This window comes from Limulus polyphemus, unplaced genomic scaffold, assembly GCF_000517525.1.
Source record: "Limulus polyphemus unplaced genomic scaffold, Limulus_polyphemus-2.1.2 Scaffold2078, whole genome shotgun sequence".
Lineage (NCBI taxonomy): Eukaryota > Metazoa > Arthropoda > Merostomata > Xiphosura > Limulidae > Limulus > Limulus polyphemus.
In genome coordinates, this window is record NW_013667688.1 from 41750 (window position 1) to 57950 (window position 16201).

A 16201-nucleotide genomic window follows, 5' to 3' on the forward strand; every position below is an offset into this window, starting at 1 on the left:
ACAAAAAATATTTTGTTTCATGTCCTCCATGTGCAAAATATTTAAAGGCTTAGCAACCTACAGCAAGCAACAACTGAGTACAAAGGTCGTAACTAGAAGAGATAATTGTTTGCTTTACTTCTTTATCTACTGTTCCATGTATTAGGAAAATAACTAAGAACTTATATCAAAATAGCAATAATCTATATACATATATATAATGTATAATAACTGAAATGTGACTGTATTTTACAAAATACTAGTCGACTAAAACACAACCAAGAAAAGTTACTTTGTACAGACCAAAGGTAACCTTTATGTTATTTGATACAGTAACATGAGTGCACGTGAGCCATGTCATTCTAATTTCTGTATTGTTAGCTGGACACGGGTGAAAGGACAATATTATAAATGTATAATGTTATGAGATTTAAGCTATTTTTGTTTTTGTGTTATAATTTGCATTCTAGAATGAAAGAAGCATAATTTATATTTATTTCCTAATTTTTTATGGTGGTTCCGAGATCGGACAAATTTACCAAACCCGTACAGAGATTAATTACTGAAAATAACAGATAAAATATAGTGTTTTTTCTTAAGAAACGTTTGATAAAGATTTCGCATGTGAAATTTCGAAATTTTCTGATATATAAAAGTATTTTTAATGTTAAGATGAAAATTACTTTGCATGATAGATAGGCAAGATGTGAAAAGAAAAAGGCACGAGAAAACTTTCCTTTAAAGACCAAAGAAATAGATATTTTGTGTATGAAAGCATTGTAATGTTTATTGATAAACTGCCAAATGTCTTTAACATTCGCTTACTAATTTATAAGTTATAGCATGAAAACTATAACAAGCACAAAATGGTTACAAGGTCGGTGCCAAGGACCGAGCCCAGGTTGAAAGAGTTAATAGAATTTATTATAATGTCTAATGGATATACACTTATTTATTTTTTACACTTATGAATATTATTTTGCATTAGTAGCTTAGTATACAGATTTACAATTAACCGAAGCTGACTGTACCTCATGATATATTATTGGGATTATGGCCTAAAATATTAATAATACTGACGATGTTCAAATGATGAATCAATCCAATATAAACATTATAAGTTTTATAATGATTAGAATTAGCTACAATGTGTACTAAATTATGATTTAGTTCTGATCTTTTCTTTTACTGGAAGTTATGATAACATTAATGTTGGTTGAATTGACCCTGAATAAATTTTTCACCTTTGTTATTGTTGAAAGAAGTTAGCCTCAATAGAATTTCCACTAACGCTATTACTGACTTAACTGAGTCTCAACAACCTTTCCACCAACGTTATTGTTGACTATACTAAGCCCGAACAGGACTTCAACCAATGTTATTGCTAACATAACTGAGCCTCAACAGGATATCTACCAATTTTATTGCTGACTTAACTAAGTCTCAACAAGATTTAAAATAATGTCACTGCTGATTGTACAGAAGCCTAAAAGAAAAAAAGACTTTGACAACAAATATCCCTGGTTACTGTGCCATGTAAAAAAACACTTCCAATTTATCTTTTGTCCACCACTGGTTAAGTATTTTTACTTCTTTTCACAGGACATGTTTTAATCATTACAGACATACATGTCACAGATAACCTGCAAGAAATAACCATAAAGAAACACAAGTACATATGATAATGTGATTATCCTAAATCACAACTTTTGAGGTCTACAGAGGATGCAAGAAAAGTGTACTTAACTAACTTACTGGTTGCCAGATTAATTTTTAGTTTTGCTCCAAGTACATAGCCTACTCTGATCAGAATTAATTATTAGTTACCAAAGGTGAAAAGAGAGGTTTCATAATTACTTACTGATAGACATTGGCCTACTACAAAAAGATTATATCCACAAGATCCCAGTTACAAACCAAACAAGGCAAGAACTAACTCTAAAATTAAGAAACAAAATTCACATATACTTACAAACGACGAATTCCAGAGGGCTTTGTTGATGGATACAACTTTTCTTCTGGTTCTTTATTTATTGGCCCTTGCACTGGAAGTTCCTCAACTGGATCTACAACATCTGATCTAAAATTGATTACAAGTTATCTTTATCAATTTGTTAATATACTTCCCCTTTTTGTTACGATTATTTCAATGAGTTATGTTTTCCTTTATGCTTGAAATAAACACATCATTTTAGTAAAGTTTCACAACCAGCAAATTTTGTGGTTAACCAAAAAGATTTTCTTGGAATTTACTACAGATGTTTTTCATACATTACTCTTAGTTGGTTCATCGTGGACTTTGATTCAGAGGTATGAATAGCAACTCAAATTTAAGATTTTTACAGTATAAAGAAACTTACTGCAGTGGTGTAAAACACCTGGTTAGTGAATTAACAAAGTACTTCAGGCCAAACAAAAATGATTGAAAGCATACTTGATTGCAGAAATTTCTTTTTATTAGTCTAATAATAACTTGAAATCAAAAGTGTGTCAAAATAACCTTTTAGATCTACCTTTTATTCCCCACAAGTCACTACCCAGCTAGAAATTTCAAACAGCATTTCAGCTCTGATATGGAATGAAATGCTTCTTAGACAGTGACATGTGGCACAAAAAGGGAAAACTTGAAACGCTGTTTTTACAGACATTTTATTCAGAATTAATAACAAGTAATTAAGAAAAATGTGAGAAAAATATATCTGCAGTCAAGTGTGATTTTGAGAGCCTTACTGCTTCACCACCTAAACATTTTATACCACTGAACTAGGAATGTATCTGTCATTCATCATGTTTCTGTACATGATATAAAAGCTTTATATAGTCTTGTGTTTAATTTTTACAATGAAGAGATAGCAGAACAATGTTTACTGCCTGTTCCTTACTTTGATGGAGGTTGGGGTTTGTACAAAGTTAGCTCATCCTGAAGTTCACTTATCTTGGCTTTTAGGTCATTTCTCTCAAACATGATTCTTTTTAGCTCATCTACTGTAAATTGTGGCCTTTCAGGATCATCTAGGTCAATCACAAATTTTCTTTTTGAGTCTGGAACAAGTTCACTCTATTGAAAATAAAGTTTATGCATCTTATATTACTTAAGTGTGTTTGAAGATAAGTTTATTGTTTTAGTTCACCTTGTTAAAGATAGGTAAGTCATATTTCTTGTACTAGTGCCAGTAGAAGAGAAAGAGATAATCAATCTAAAGTTGCTTATTTTGTATCCTGCCCTGCTAAAATAAATTCACTTGAATGTAAACAATGTTTTTGCATCTTTTACTAGTTTATTTCACATTAAATAACAAAAGTATTGTACTTAACTATTAAGATGTCCTGTAAACTAATTTATATATATATCCAACCTACTTCAGCTTGTGCCAATTCTAAATTTTCTTTTACAGCCACTCCTAGTTGGCTACGTAACTGTTGAAGCTCGCTCTGATATTCTTCCAGCTGCACTTGTAGTTCCACCTTTTCCTCAACTATGGCTTTCATCTGACACTGTTGGTGCTTCTGTTTCCTTCGCAAGTCCTTGTTAAACTGCACTAGCTTCTGTAGCTGTAGCTGAAGCTGACAGAAAAACACATGTACAGAATATAACAATATTCAAGTGAAATTAATGAAAGCAACTGGGTGATGTTCCTAAAACTTGTTTCAGAAAATCACAATTAGTCTTGTCTGTAATGTGGACAAATGACCGAAAATTATATAAGCTTCAAAATAACGTTTTAAGTAGAAGTGAATTACAATCTCCACAAAATATTGTGATTATAATAAGAATCTCAAATTTTACAAATATGTCAGTGCAAGAACAACCATTTTCAGCAAATGATAACACTCAACAAAATATTTCAGTCAGTTTTTTACTATGCCTTTCCAAACCACTTTTAATCAAGTTGATTTTTGTTGTTGCTAACATGTACATCAAAATGGAGGTCTTATTAAACACTTATTATTTGTCACTTCTCTAGCTGTATTGTTCACCATTAGATCTCATAAAGTAGCACATTTTTTAATGTACATTTTATATAAATGTCTCCGTCAACATGCAATATTTTCTATAAAAATGTACCTTGATTTATAAATGAGAAACTAATGACTTTAAAAAGTTATTTCACAGATTTAAAGAAGTGACACCTAATAACTCAGAAAATATTATTTTGTTAAATTCTGCTATATTGAATATAATACTTGAAAAAGTTTGAAAATAAAATTTACAATTCTAGTTAACAAATTCGTATATTTTGCCAAATTTTATGGTTTATTAGAAATTTCCACTAAATATTTTTCTACTGCTTATAAGTAATATGATTGTTTTAATCATGTTCTAAATCCAGCAGAAAATTTTAAATCAACTGTATAAAAAGGATGTAGGAGGGGGCAAACGTTAACATTTTCCTTTATCTGAAAATGTATTTCAAATAGATACTTATCACTCCATAAACATTTTTGTGTATGCACCAACCTACAGCGTAATTCTCATTAGACTATAGCCTTCCAGCAACAGGAGAGACATCCTCTATGTACAGTAAACCCCATGAGCACTAGCATCTCAACAAAAGCTCATTTTTGACAAAGCAAAAGAAACACACCAGAAGTAGGGAAGAAGTGTGAGAGGTTGCGTGAAGTGAGGATTTATTTTGAATACATTTTTAGGTAAGGAAATGTTAGCTTCAATAACATTATTCATCTCGCCACAGAACTGAAAGCTATAATCCCACACTGATTAGACGGTGGAGGGGACTAGTGTTGATAAAGAAATTGAAAAGATGAATTACTCTCTGAAATTATAGCATCAGTAAGGAAAACTCGTGAAGTGTGTCATCCATTTGGAGTTAATGGGGCATCACTTGATTGCAAACAACATCCTTCTCAGGCACGGTTCATTGTGTAATGTAATGGCCGGTACTACACTTCCAGGTAACACACCAGCCCTACTTCTGATTGAAGAGTGTGTCCATTCAGTCTTATACCAGTGGGATTGCATTAACCCAAAAGGGGGGAACTCTCTCTATATAAATCTCACCAGCAGCTTAGAAATGAGGAAGCAAGGATCCTCCCATTAATCCACTAGAAGAAAAAGGGGAGAGAAATTTGTGTATGGGAGAACACTGGAAAGGAATGTAGACTGAATGTGAATTTTCTATCATCTGCAAATGGTCCACAATATTATTGTGCAATGGTTTACCAAGATAAAGGACAGCGTGCTAGCCAGGTGTGAAGGCAGGATCAAAGCTGGAGCTGCTATTTTTCCCCCTGAAATACTGTCTGAAAGGTAATACATAAAGAGAGAGAAGCTGAAACAGACTTGTGGAAAAATTCCATCTCAACAGTAGGCACTGAGCAGGGGTGGATGGGTTCAACATTTGTAGCTATCCTCCACTCAATGTGGATTTTAAGAGAAGGAGAGATAGGGAAGTATTCCCTGTGAAGTAACACTGGCTAAGTAATATATTCAAATGTGGTTGTGGGACCTGCAGAAAGAGAAAAATTAGCAACTCACCTTCTTAAATCCTCTGAGAAAACTGAAGAATAACAATTGGAAAGAACTGAAAACCAGAGGTAGATGAAACTGCAATGTGGTGTAAATAATATGCTACCAATGTGTGTTTGGGGAGGGGGTATTCACATCCCCATCTTCAAGATCTTATCTAATGGATATCATTGGGTAGATGCAAGAGAAGCCATGAGATGGAAGGAGATTTGATAAAGGTAAAATGGCATTCCCCAGGGAAGAATATAGTACTTGGATAAATTGATTAACCCACAGTCAAAGTGGAAGGAGATGAGTCATGTGAGGAAGAGGAATTCCACAGCAAAAAAACATGTCACTGATTACCTCAAAAACAATAGCACAAGCAAGGTAACAAGGAACTACTCTTAGAGGACAAAGAAAATGTTTGTGAGCTGAATGATAATACAGGGAAAAAGTTAAGGGAGTGAATGGAGGAAGTATCCAATCACTTTTGAGCAGGAAAGAGTGGATGGAGAATGATATTAACCTCTTCCTAGTAAAAAGTGAAGGAGGCATCCAAGGTCAGTATGGCATCTACCAGAAGCTTGAATAAAAAAATATCTTAAGGGAAAGATGGAACAGGAAACAGGTGGCCAACAGTTGGAATGAGGGACATGTACCAGAATTCCATAGTTTGATTATGAGGAAAAATCAAATCATTATAATTCAAATCAAAGTTCTAACTGGAATTCGATGACGAGGAACCCACTTTGAGACTAATAATGGCTGGAGACGGCTTAAATGGGTAATGAAAAAAACTTTAATATAAGTTTAACATGACAGCAAATGTACAACGTTTCGACACGGTTTGATGACAAAACCTTGTCGAAACGTTGTACATTTGCTGTCATGTTAAACTTATATTAAAGTTTTTTTCATTACCCATTTAAGCCGTCTCCAGCCATTATTCTAACTGGAATGTTCAAAATTTTATATATTTCCTTTTCATAATCCAGAAAAGAAAGACTACACTATAAATGGTAATGAAAATTTAGTATAATAAATGGAAAAGTCCATAATTCTCAATGAAAAAATGTGTATAAACAAAATAGAGTTAAGGAAAAGAAAAAGTCTTTGTTGAATTGCTAGTGTTCATGGAATTTACAGTGTATGGAGGATATGTTGCTCTTCCACTGATGGAGGGCTATAATCCCATGATGATTACATCACAAGCTGGAGCAGTATGTGTTAATACATGTGGTAGTGGGAGTTTTGTTCAAGGTTTGTTGTGTGTTTAAAAGATTTTTTTAGGTAGTGGCACCAGGTAATAGCTATCTATTCTGTAGAAAGGTGAATAGTATTTCTGAAACAAATGATTTGTGTATAATCAGGTAATAGTCATTTATGCTGTATTCAAACTTTGAAGTAACAGTTCACATTTGTCAAACTAGTGAGCAAATCTAGAAATTGTTGACAAATAGTTTTTACAAATTGCAGCTTTTGACCAGTTTATTTTCAGTTAAAAATGCCAATCAGTTGTTTTTAATGAAATAATTTTAAACTGAAGCATTTGTTTACAATGAACAAATGATAGGTGTTAAAATGTTTTATGATAAAATTAAAACTTTAGAAAATGGCTTATGATGAACCTTAGTTTACATCTTTAAAAACTTAGGTGGAATTGATTTGTATACATACATATATATATTTTTTATAATATCATGTAGAGTACCAGTATAGAATAGGAATATATTCATAAAATGTGGAGCATTTAACCATATAGTTTTCTTTCAGTTGTGTTTAAGACAATAAAAAAAGCAAGTTGTGTGAGTAAACAGTTCATGTCATTTCACATTTTTTGCTAGGCTTGACGAAAGTGTCTTAATGAAATATACCATATAAATGAATAAGAAGTGTTATAACTCACTGGTTTCAATTTAAAAAGTTATATTTTTCATAACAAAAGTCTTTATTATTGCAGCTTTCATAGAATAATAAGATTTATTTTTGTTTTTCTGGACTATTCAAATTTCATATGCCAGGGTTTTGAAAATTTAACATTTTCAGCATTTATACCACTATTTGTGCTCTCTAGGCATCTGAATATGATAGCGAACAACCTAAGTTTAATGAAAGTATGTAACTTGAGAAAAATATAAGCCTGAAACATACTAATGAAATATATGTAATGTTTTGTGCAGCTTTATAGATAAACTCAGTACTTTACAGTATTTTAACATAAAAAAGGCAAAATACATCAGTTATACAAGATAATGTTAGGTTTAACATACATGATATACAGAGCTAAAGTTGCAATCCCACCCTTATGTACTTGTGTTTGCTCTCAGCTAAGTACTTTATCTTGTATCAGTGATCATTTTGATAGATATTTTATCTTTGCAATTGTTTAACTGATAACAAATGTAAGACTATCTCCATTTCTATTCAAAGTCTATAATGTTTAACCTGTTATGCACAAGAAAAAAATAGCTAAACAATTTTTGTTTTTGAATTCATTCTTATAATTAACTGTCAAATCATTAACGTTTGTCTGAATAAAATAAAATTGATATCTTAAACTTTGTCTGTAAGATACACATTTCAGTTGATCTCTCATAAATATATATATATATGTTTTCACAGAAATTATTCTTTAAAAATTGAGCACACAAACACAAAATTATTTATAAAATTTAATTTTCTCTGACTCCAAAGCTATCAGTACTTTTATCTCAAACTTATTTTGTAACAGAATTATTTCTATGACACTGATGTCCTGTATTTCTGCATTTTCACAGTTCTTAGTAACAATGCTTTTAATAAAAAAGTAGTTCTGTTAACTGTATCAAATTACACCTACAAGTGCATGGCATAGTTCTAATAATTATATATATAATAGTTCTAGTAATTGTACTTAAATGCATCTACAAAGTGCCGGAATAGAAACAAAATGCATGAAACAGCAGTATTGAATATGAAGAAAAAAAATGCAATATATAATTACTAAATACGACAGATCTTCTCAGGTACTAATTGCATTGGAATAATAACAGAGTACTTACAACATTAGTATCAACATATTGTACTTAAGCATGAACAAAAAAAAACATGATACTTACAGTGCCAATATGACAGCAAGGTGCTTACATCATTACTAACAAAAAAGTGTACTTAAAAAGTCAATACAGGGTGTTTACTGCATCATTACAACTAACTTTAAGCATTATGCATGTATATCACAAAAAGAAAACTTCAACACCAGTACCAAAACAAAAGTACTATTGTGGGTACATTAAAATATTTCTATAACAAGAGATTACTTAACAAGATTGGTGGGTAATTAGAAATATCCATATAGCAACAGAGAAATTAACACTAGATGTACTTCCACATGGTTCCCAAAAGTGTCCCGTTTCAAGAGTAAATAAAAATAAAATTACAGTAAAAAATATTTTTATTTATTACTTTTGAAGTTCATGTGTCATGCTGTGTTGTAGCCTACAGAGTGTATAATTTTTCTCATAATTCATGACATGCACACCTTTTACTGATGTCACAACAATACAAATTGCAACATTAAGTGTCTACTGACTGACTGACAGACAACACACTACTGTATAATGGTGCAAGTTTGACCACCTTTCGGGGAAATAATCAATGGTTAACTTGAACCATGTATACCAATATTTAACACAATCAGCACTACTTTGAATTACTTACCACTTCTACATCATTACATTTCTGATGAAGTTCTTGGTCTTTTTGTTCTATTTGTTCTCTTTGTCTATCTACAATTTCTTTCAATTTCTGTGCAATCTTTAGTTCCTGTTCTGATACACAGCCTAAAAGATACAGACACATTCTGTGTAATGAAATGTTTACAAGTTTTAACAGAAATCTTGACACAATACATTAAAGGTCTCAACCTTAACTTCTGAAGATACTAGCAAACGGTTGCTAATTTTTCCCACAAGCAAATTTGCAACTGCTACTATCAATAACTTTAATCTTCTTGGAAATTAACTATACACCTGGGTCAGATAAAATTATTAAATGTAATAAAAGTTAATAAGTATAATAAATATGTATTTACATACTAATTATATGTATAAATCTTCAGCATCATCTTAACTGGATGTAACACTGGTTTTATTAAAACTATTTCACAAAAGTTAAAAGATACTTCTTGATTTGGGTGGAAACTGGTGTACTTAGGTCATTAGTGTCTACAGTATTTCATTGCTGATGACCACCCTACACTAATATAAGAGAGAATCCTCAATAGCCACAGCATTTGAATTTTTTTTAGGCAGGATTAGAGTAAATTAATCTAGAAGACCTTTATTTTCCTTTTTATTAGGCATATTTTTGTGTTCCAGCAATACCAACAGTGGGGTTCACATATACCAAATTCAATTTTATTACTCATCAGGATCTCTACCAGCCTACCCTCAAATTGAAATTCTTTCAGGCAGGATTAGAGTAAATTAATCTATAAGACCTTGGGCATCGTGAATACATCAATCGAAAGTGTTTGACCTCCTGAATCCAAAACTGTAATTAGATCTCAACTTGGTCAAGAGATGACAGAGCTATGAGCTAAAAGTTTGCACTTGAAAAAAAAAAAGGGGGGGGGGGGCAGAACAAAACAAAACTCAGAGCCATTCTATGAGCCACTATGCCATGGCTAAAAGTGTATCTTATTATTGAAAGTTATGGTTTAAATGCCAAAAGCTGGGAAGACATTAGAAGCCAATAGGCCTAACACTTGTGTTAATCATGAACAAATTAAAAGAAATGCAGAAAATAAGTTCACATGATTTCTATTTTGTACTTACTTCCAGCAAGCAGCCACTTGGGCACAGTACTTCTAATCATGCTACCAGCTATACTGCATTGCAGATGCCAGATGATGTACGTCTAGTAGGCTGGCCAATGTGCTAAGTGCCTTGGCAACCAATCAAACACATTGAAGCTATGGTTTTACTATCTTCATTTCCTGAAACTTAGTCTGGATACCATGTCATTAAAATGGGATTACAAAACTGACATAGCGCTGGCAAGTGAAACAACCTCTTTAATCACAATTATAGTAAACTTCTGTACTCAGAATATTACAATATTTAAATATCTGAACTGTATGCAATATGGGTGTATTGGCACTTGACAGTAAGAATCTGTAAACTTTCTTTCTGAAATGTACAACAATTTTTCTAGTAATTTCTAAGCTTTACTAACAAAACTGTTTTACTAACTATCAATTTCCTAGTGTTAATTTTGAGCTTTGCATAAGCCGATTTAATTTGTACTGTATAATTATAATACATAGTTGGTGTATATCCAATGTGATCAACTTAGGTTTCTTAAGTAGCATAATAAGTATGTAAAATATGTAATACATGTACTTTAGGGTTAACATGTAGCTGAGAATTACATACACTGCATTAAAGTTAAGATCTCTCTCTCTCTCTCTTTATAATCTATGTAGACAGCTTTCTTTACATACCACAAAAACAAATTAAATGTTAAATATAAAGTTACCAAGTCTTATGTATAAGCAACCTAAAGCAGGAGATGATTTATGTAACAACAATTAATATTTTTACTAGTATCAAACATACTGTTGGTATAAACGTGTTTGTATTCACAATGAGAAATACCTATACACAGGATAGAAAAAGTGTGAAGAAAAAGTGTCATTGGCCACTATTCAGTTCTTCACATTATATAGCCACACAATAGCATGTATAATAAATAAACTTAGTATTCTGAAAAATTGTTTAATCTTGTTGTCCAAGTTCAAAGAGAGTCCAGTTCAATCTACACTTTGATCAACACGTTTTATTGGGTTATACTAATTTCTGAGAATTCCACTCCTCATCAGTAACCCTGAAAACAAGTTAACAAAAGAGAGATAAGCTGTATAGGTATTTCTAATAGAGAATACAAAGCATGTTTATCAACAATATGTTTGTTGCATTTCGCTATCATATAGGTCCATGACAAAAACTTTCCAACTTTCTGACCTTTCAGGGTTCTTGGGTATGCCACAGAGAGATTCTAATACCATTGACTTCATTAACTTTTTATTAACAAATATTTCAGTTTTCCCCTTTGCTACTGCCAGTATATGATGCACTAACACACCATCCCCATAAGGATAAAGAAATAAATGCCCTTTGCAGCATGGGTGTCTTTGATAGCTTTTATTAAATGATCATTGTTAGTTACAATCATGTTAACAGGTGACATGTTAGCAGCATGAGTGTCTTTGATAGTTTTTATTAAATGATCATTGTTAGTTACAATCATGTTAACAGGTGACATGTTAGCAGCATGAGTGTCTTTGATAGTTTTTATTAAATGATCATTGTTAGTTACAATCATGTTAACAGGTGACAATTCATTTACTAGTGTGATGATTTACATGTAATTTTTATTAAGCAATCCCTATTGGTCAAAATAAAGTTGACAACTGACAATTCTTTTTTTCATTTGCACTGGTTAAAATATTTGTTTGTTTGTTTGTTGATAAGCATAAAGCTATCAATGAGTTATCTGTACCGTAACCATCACTAATATTGCAACCTGATGTTTAACATGATAAGACCTCATACTTACCACTATGCCACCAAGTGGCATGTAAAGGTTATAAATAATCTCTATTAAATAGCCAAAGTTAATAAACTACAATTCTTTTTCTCATAATGTGATATTTTATAACTAAACTTTACTAGACAGTCCATGCTAATTAAAGTCAGGCTAACATTGTCACTTAAAACTGACAGAGTATTTTTTAGGAAAATATACAATGTGCATGTCCTCCATTTAAATTTTTGTTATACATTATACTGCTCTGCATTAGAAATGCAGAACTTTGTTGTTTTTTATTGTCACTTTTTAATTTATTTCGTCTTTTATATAAAAAATGCTTAAAACTTGAATTAGTTTCTTAAAATATGAAATTTGAACACATTTTAGGCTTAATAAAACACTGTGGTTATAATTTAACATTTCTAAAACTTAAGATGAAAAAAAATTATTCTTAAGCTCCATATTTAAAATTACACTTAAAACTATAACACAGAAGTTTATTGATAAAGAGCTAAACAAAAAATAAAATGGTGCAATCATAAATTCACACAAAACAAGTAACATACAATTATTTTTTTCTTACTTGATGACTTTTCAGAAAGGGAATTTTCTTTTTCTTTTAGTGAACTGCACAGTCGCAAATTTTCTTCCTTTAGCTCTGTCACAAGTTCACTTAGCTTGTTGGTTTCTTCTCTCCAGATATCTTCTATTTGTTCAAGTTCCTACAAATACAAAACTTTTTCCAACTTCTAGAACCACAATAAGCTACTTAAATTTCTTAGTAATGCAACAGACTTACTAAGTTCATATGTGTGCAATAACTTCAAGTTTCAATAAATACAACAAAACTATCTAAAATCATACAAACATAGTCTACTCATCCAAGTTTTTCCAAACATAACCAATTTGTTCAACTTTCCACAAGTATAAAAAATTTCTACAACCACAACTTGTCATAATTACATGCAAGTCTCTGAGAAATGTTACTTTGTAGAACGTTCATCAATTCAACTTTTCTACTTCATTCAATTACTTGTTTTTGTATATGCAAGTTACTGGTTCTTTTGGTTGATTAACTGACATACTTAAGTGGAAGGAAAACACATTAACCTTAATGTGGTTACAACTGAAATGACAGGACATTGAGCTATTTTCTATATTGCCTTTACAAGAATTTAATAATTTCTAGTAATGTGTGGAGCATGCTCATATACTACCTCCAGCAGGTTACCGACATTTCTATGAAAATGATTTACCAAACTGTTGCTGAACAGGTTCTAACTGAAAAAACTGTTTTCCTAATCATTCATTTCCTGAAGTATATCTACTACTTTACAGATTTTTAATCATTCATAAACAACAAAGCTAACACAACTTATGTTGTTGTCACCTGTTTTCCCTGTCAAGTTTAGAGTTCCTAAAAATGATAAACAAATTAGAATAGCTGCTACATGGAACTAATACAATTAAGTAATCTGAAAAATGTAACAACATTTGAATATTTAAGTTTATAAATATAATACATGCAAATTATATTCTTTGCGCACAATATTTGATTGCTTTTTCTTACCTTTTCTTTCATATTCATAATTACTACATCAATCACTTGTTAATTCTTAAACCTTTCTCTTCATCTCCAGAAAGAAAAGATAAGGTATAGATGGAAATTGTACCAAAGCAGTAAGTCAAAACATTTGGATCACTAAATATTTAAAGAGTTACATATATCATTTCTTATCACTTTTTCAAATAGTTTTCTCAATAATTCTTTCAGAATTTTGGTTGCATACATATATTCACACAAGACAGTGGAACTTTGTTAAACCCATTGATGTAAAGCTTTAGAGAAAACAGTCTCTTTCTGGTTATCCAAAAACTACTTAACTATTGGAACATCAAATCTGAAAACAAACTCATTTGGTAAACAAAGACTGTTTTTATTTCATGTTACAAATCATGTGAAATCTTTATTTCTTAGCTTAAAATTCAGTCAGTTTAGTTAAATTCAGTATCACCTCATGAATTATCCTGCCAATAATCCCATTATACAGCAAACCTACCTAATACTCTTTGCAGAAATCTGTTTAACCTGAGAATACCACAATGTATTGCCAACAATCTTTAGAATGGTTTTCATCAGGAGTTCTCAAAATGTAGGTTGTGACCCACCCACTGGAAGGGGCGCAGAAAGCTCAAAAAGGGTCACAAAGGATTGGGAAGATGCAATTCATCCATCATACTGTATGGTAATTTACTATGTTGCATCGGTTGTTGTCATATTTTTTTAAATTAAAAATAAGTAAAATACTAAAAGAATCTTAGTCTATTAACAAATGCTTTACATTCATATTCTTTAGCAAACACTGAAAACAAACTACAAACCTTTATCACCAGAATGTTTTTTGTACTATAAAGGTTTTGTGAATGAGTGATTTAAAGTCATGGAGCAGTTTCAAAATCAAATGTATGTGTAGAATCATTATTATACCAGAATTGTTTTTTCATTGGTAATTATCCTCTGTTAATTTTTTGCAAAGTCCATCAAAGGTGGACTTTCACTGAAAGACTTTGAGGATCCCATCCCTGATCTACATTACATGTAAATGAAGTAACTAGATGTAAAATTAATCTTTCCACTTTCACTGACATTTTTCCCAAATAAAAGCATCCTAAAATAATAAAAAAAATTCAAAATTGCAATGACGTTTCATACTAATTCAAGAGTTTAAAATCTTCTAGATTTTTTCAACTGAGACAATTAACATTATATTATTAAAATTAGAAATGCTGAAACCAAAAATTAGATGAAGACAAACTTTGGACATGAAAGTACAATAGCTAATTAGCTCCATTCATACTTGGAAACATAACAGTAGGGTTATTACGTCATCAAAGTTTTGCGCGTATATCGTAACACAGTAAAAATAAACCATTTCGCAGCTAGACTTCGGGAGAGTTGCAAAAAGGTAGTGTTTTTATGTGTTGAATGAAGTCAATTTATCATTCAATTTCAGCATCATTTTTTATATCGGTTTGTGAATAACCTTGTAATGATATCGTTCTTGCATGAAACGTTTATTGTATATTTACAAACAGTTCGGCTAATGTGATTTAAGGTCACCGTGATTTACTATTACTTTCCACCGATAACAGCGAACTTAATGAAATTAGTTCGCAATTTAAGTAAACAAGTTATTTACAGAAAAATTGGGGATGGAGGGTAAAACAAATCTTCAATAACTTTTTTCCCTTATGTTTGAAACGCATAAAATGAAAATAGATAAATCTTGCTAATTATGTTCTATTCGAGTTTATATCTTCTCTGTAGTTTCATGAATATTAATATATTATGGGTCAATTTAGTTTTAAAATATTTACGATAATTTTCTATGTCGGCAGTCAAAGTAAATAACTTAAAACAATGACTTGTAATCTTAAAAAAATTGGTTTTGTGAATGCCTGTCACGTATTTATTTTTTTCTATTCTTTCGATACGCTTTAAGGCCCATAAACACAGTGCTCTACTATGTTAAGGTATACATCTAATGAGGGTAGAACGTGCATACAGGCCTGTGCGAAAGCGATTAAACTGATAAGCACAAGCGGCAAGTACACTTGTATTGCCAACATCTGTGACAATAATCTCATTCAAAGAAAAAAAAGAAACTATATTTTTTATAAATATATCGAGATCTGAAGCCTGAAGGACATACACACATATTCTCACCCGTGATTTTATGAAAAAGGCAACGGCCCATCCGCAGACAAAAAGGGTTAGGTAGCACAATAATCCACACATAGCCAACCTTGCTTCATCTCCAAATCTAGCTGGCTCCAGGTACGACTATTCGCAGATATGCCCCTTGCAGGCAGAACAGGTGGTAAGCCTACCCGATCACTTCCTACACGTGCATATCTTAAAGCTGTTACACTTGGCCGGTTTAACGGTCAAAACGAACAGCATATGCACGACGTCAAGAATGTACTAATAATTGGATCATAAAATTGTTTGATATTCGTCACTATAATGACGTACTTTCAAAATCTAACGATCAGTTGGCTAAACTGCCCCATTAAACAGACAATGATATTAAGTTATTGCTGCGTATCTGCTCGTTTGTTAATTTCCGGTATAAATTATTTCCGAGGAACTTCAGTGATACAAGTCCTTTCTTAATT

At 31.6% G+C, this 16201-nt stretch overlaps 1 protein-coding gene across 3 annotated transcripts in view; it reads right to left on the reverse strand.

Moving 5' to 3' along the window:
* The window catches only part of LOC106465862 (RILP-like protein 1), a 32361-nt gene that overhangs the window by 6652 nt on the left and 9508 nt on the right, over nt 1-16201 (reverse strand). For 2 of the 3 annotated variants that reach the window (XM_013926105.2, XM_022393817.1), the window contains exons 2-6: nt 12606-12744; nt 9149-9270; nt 3340-3543; nt 2862-3037; nt 1952-2059 (exon numbers count right to left, since the gene is read on the reverse strand). In XM_013926105.2, coding sequence (XP_013781559.1) covers nt 1952-2059; nt 2862-3037; nt 3340-3543; nt 9149-9270; nt 12606-12744 — 749 coding nt within the window. Of the gene's footprint in view, nt 1-1951; nt 2060-2861; nt 3038-3339; nt 3544-9148; nt 9271-12605; nt 12745-15749; nt 16132-16201 lie in introns of those variants that run through there. The other variant, XM_022393816.1, reaches the window with a different exon arrangement.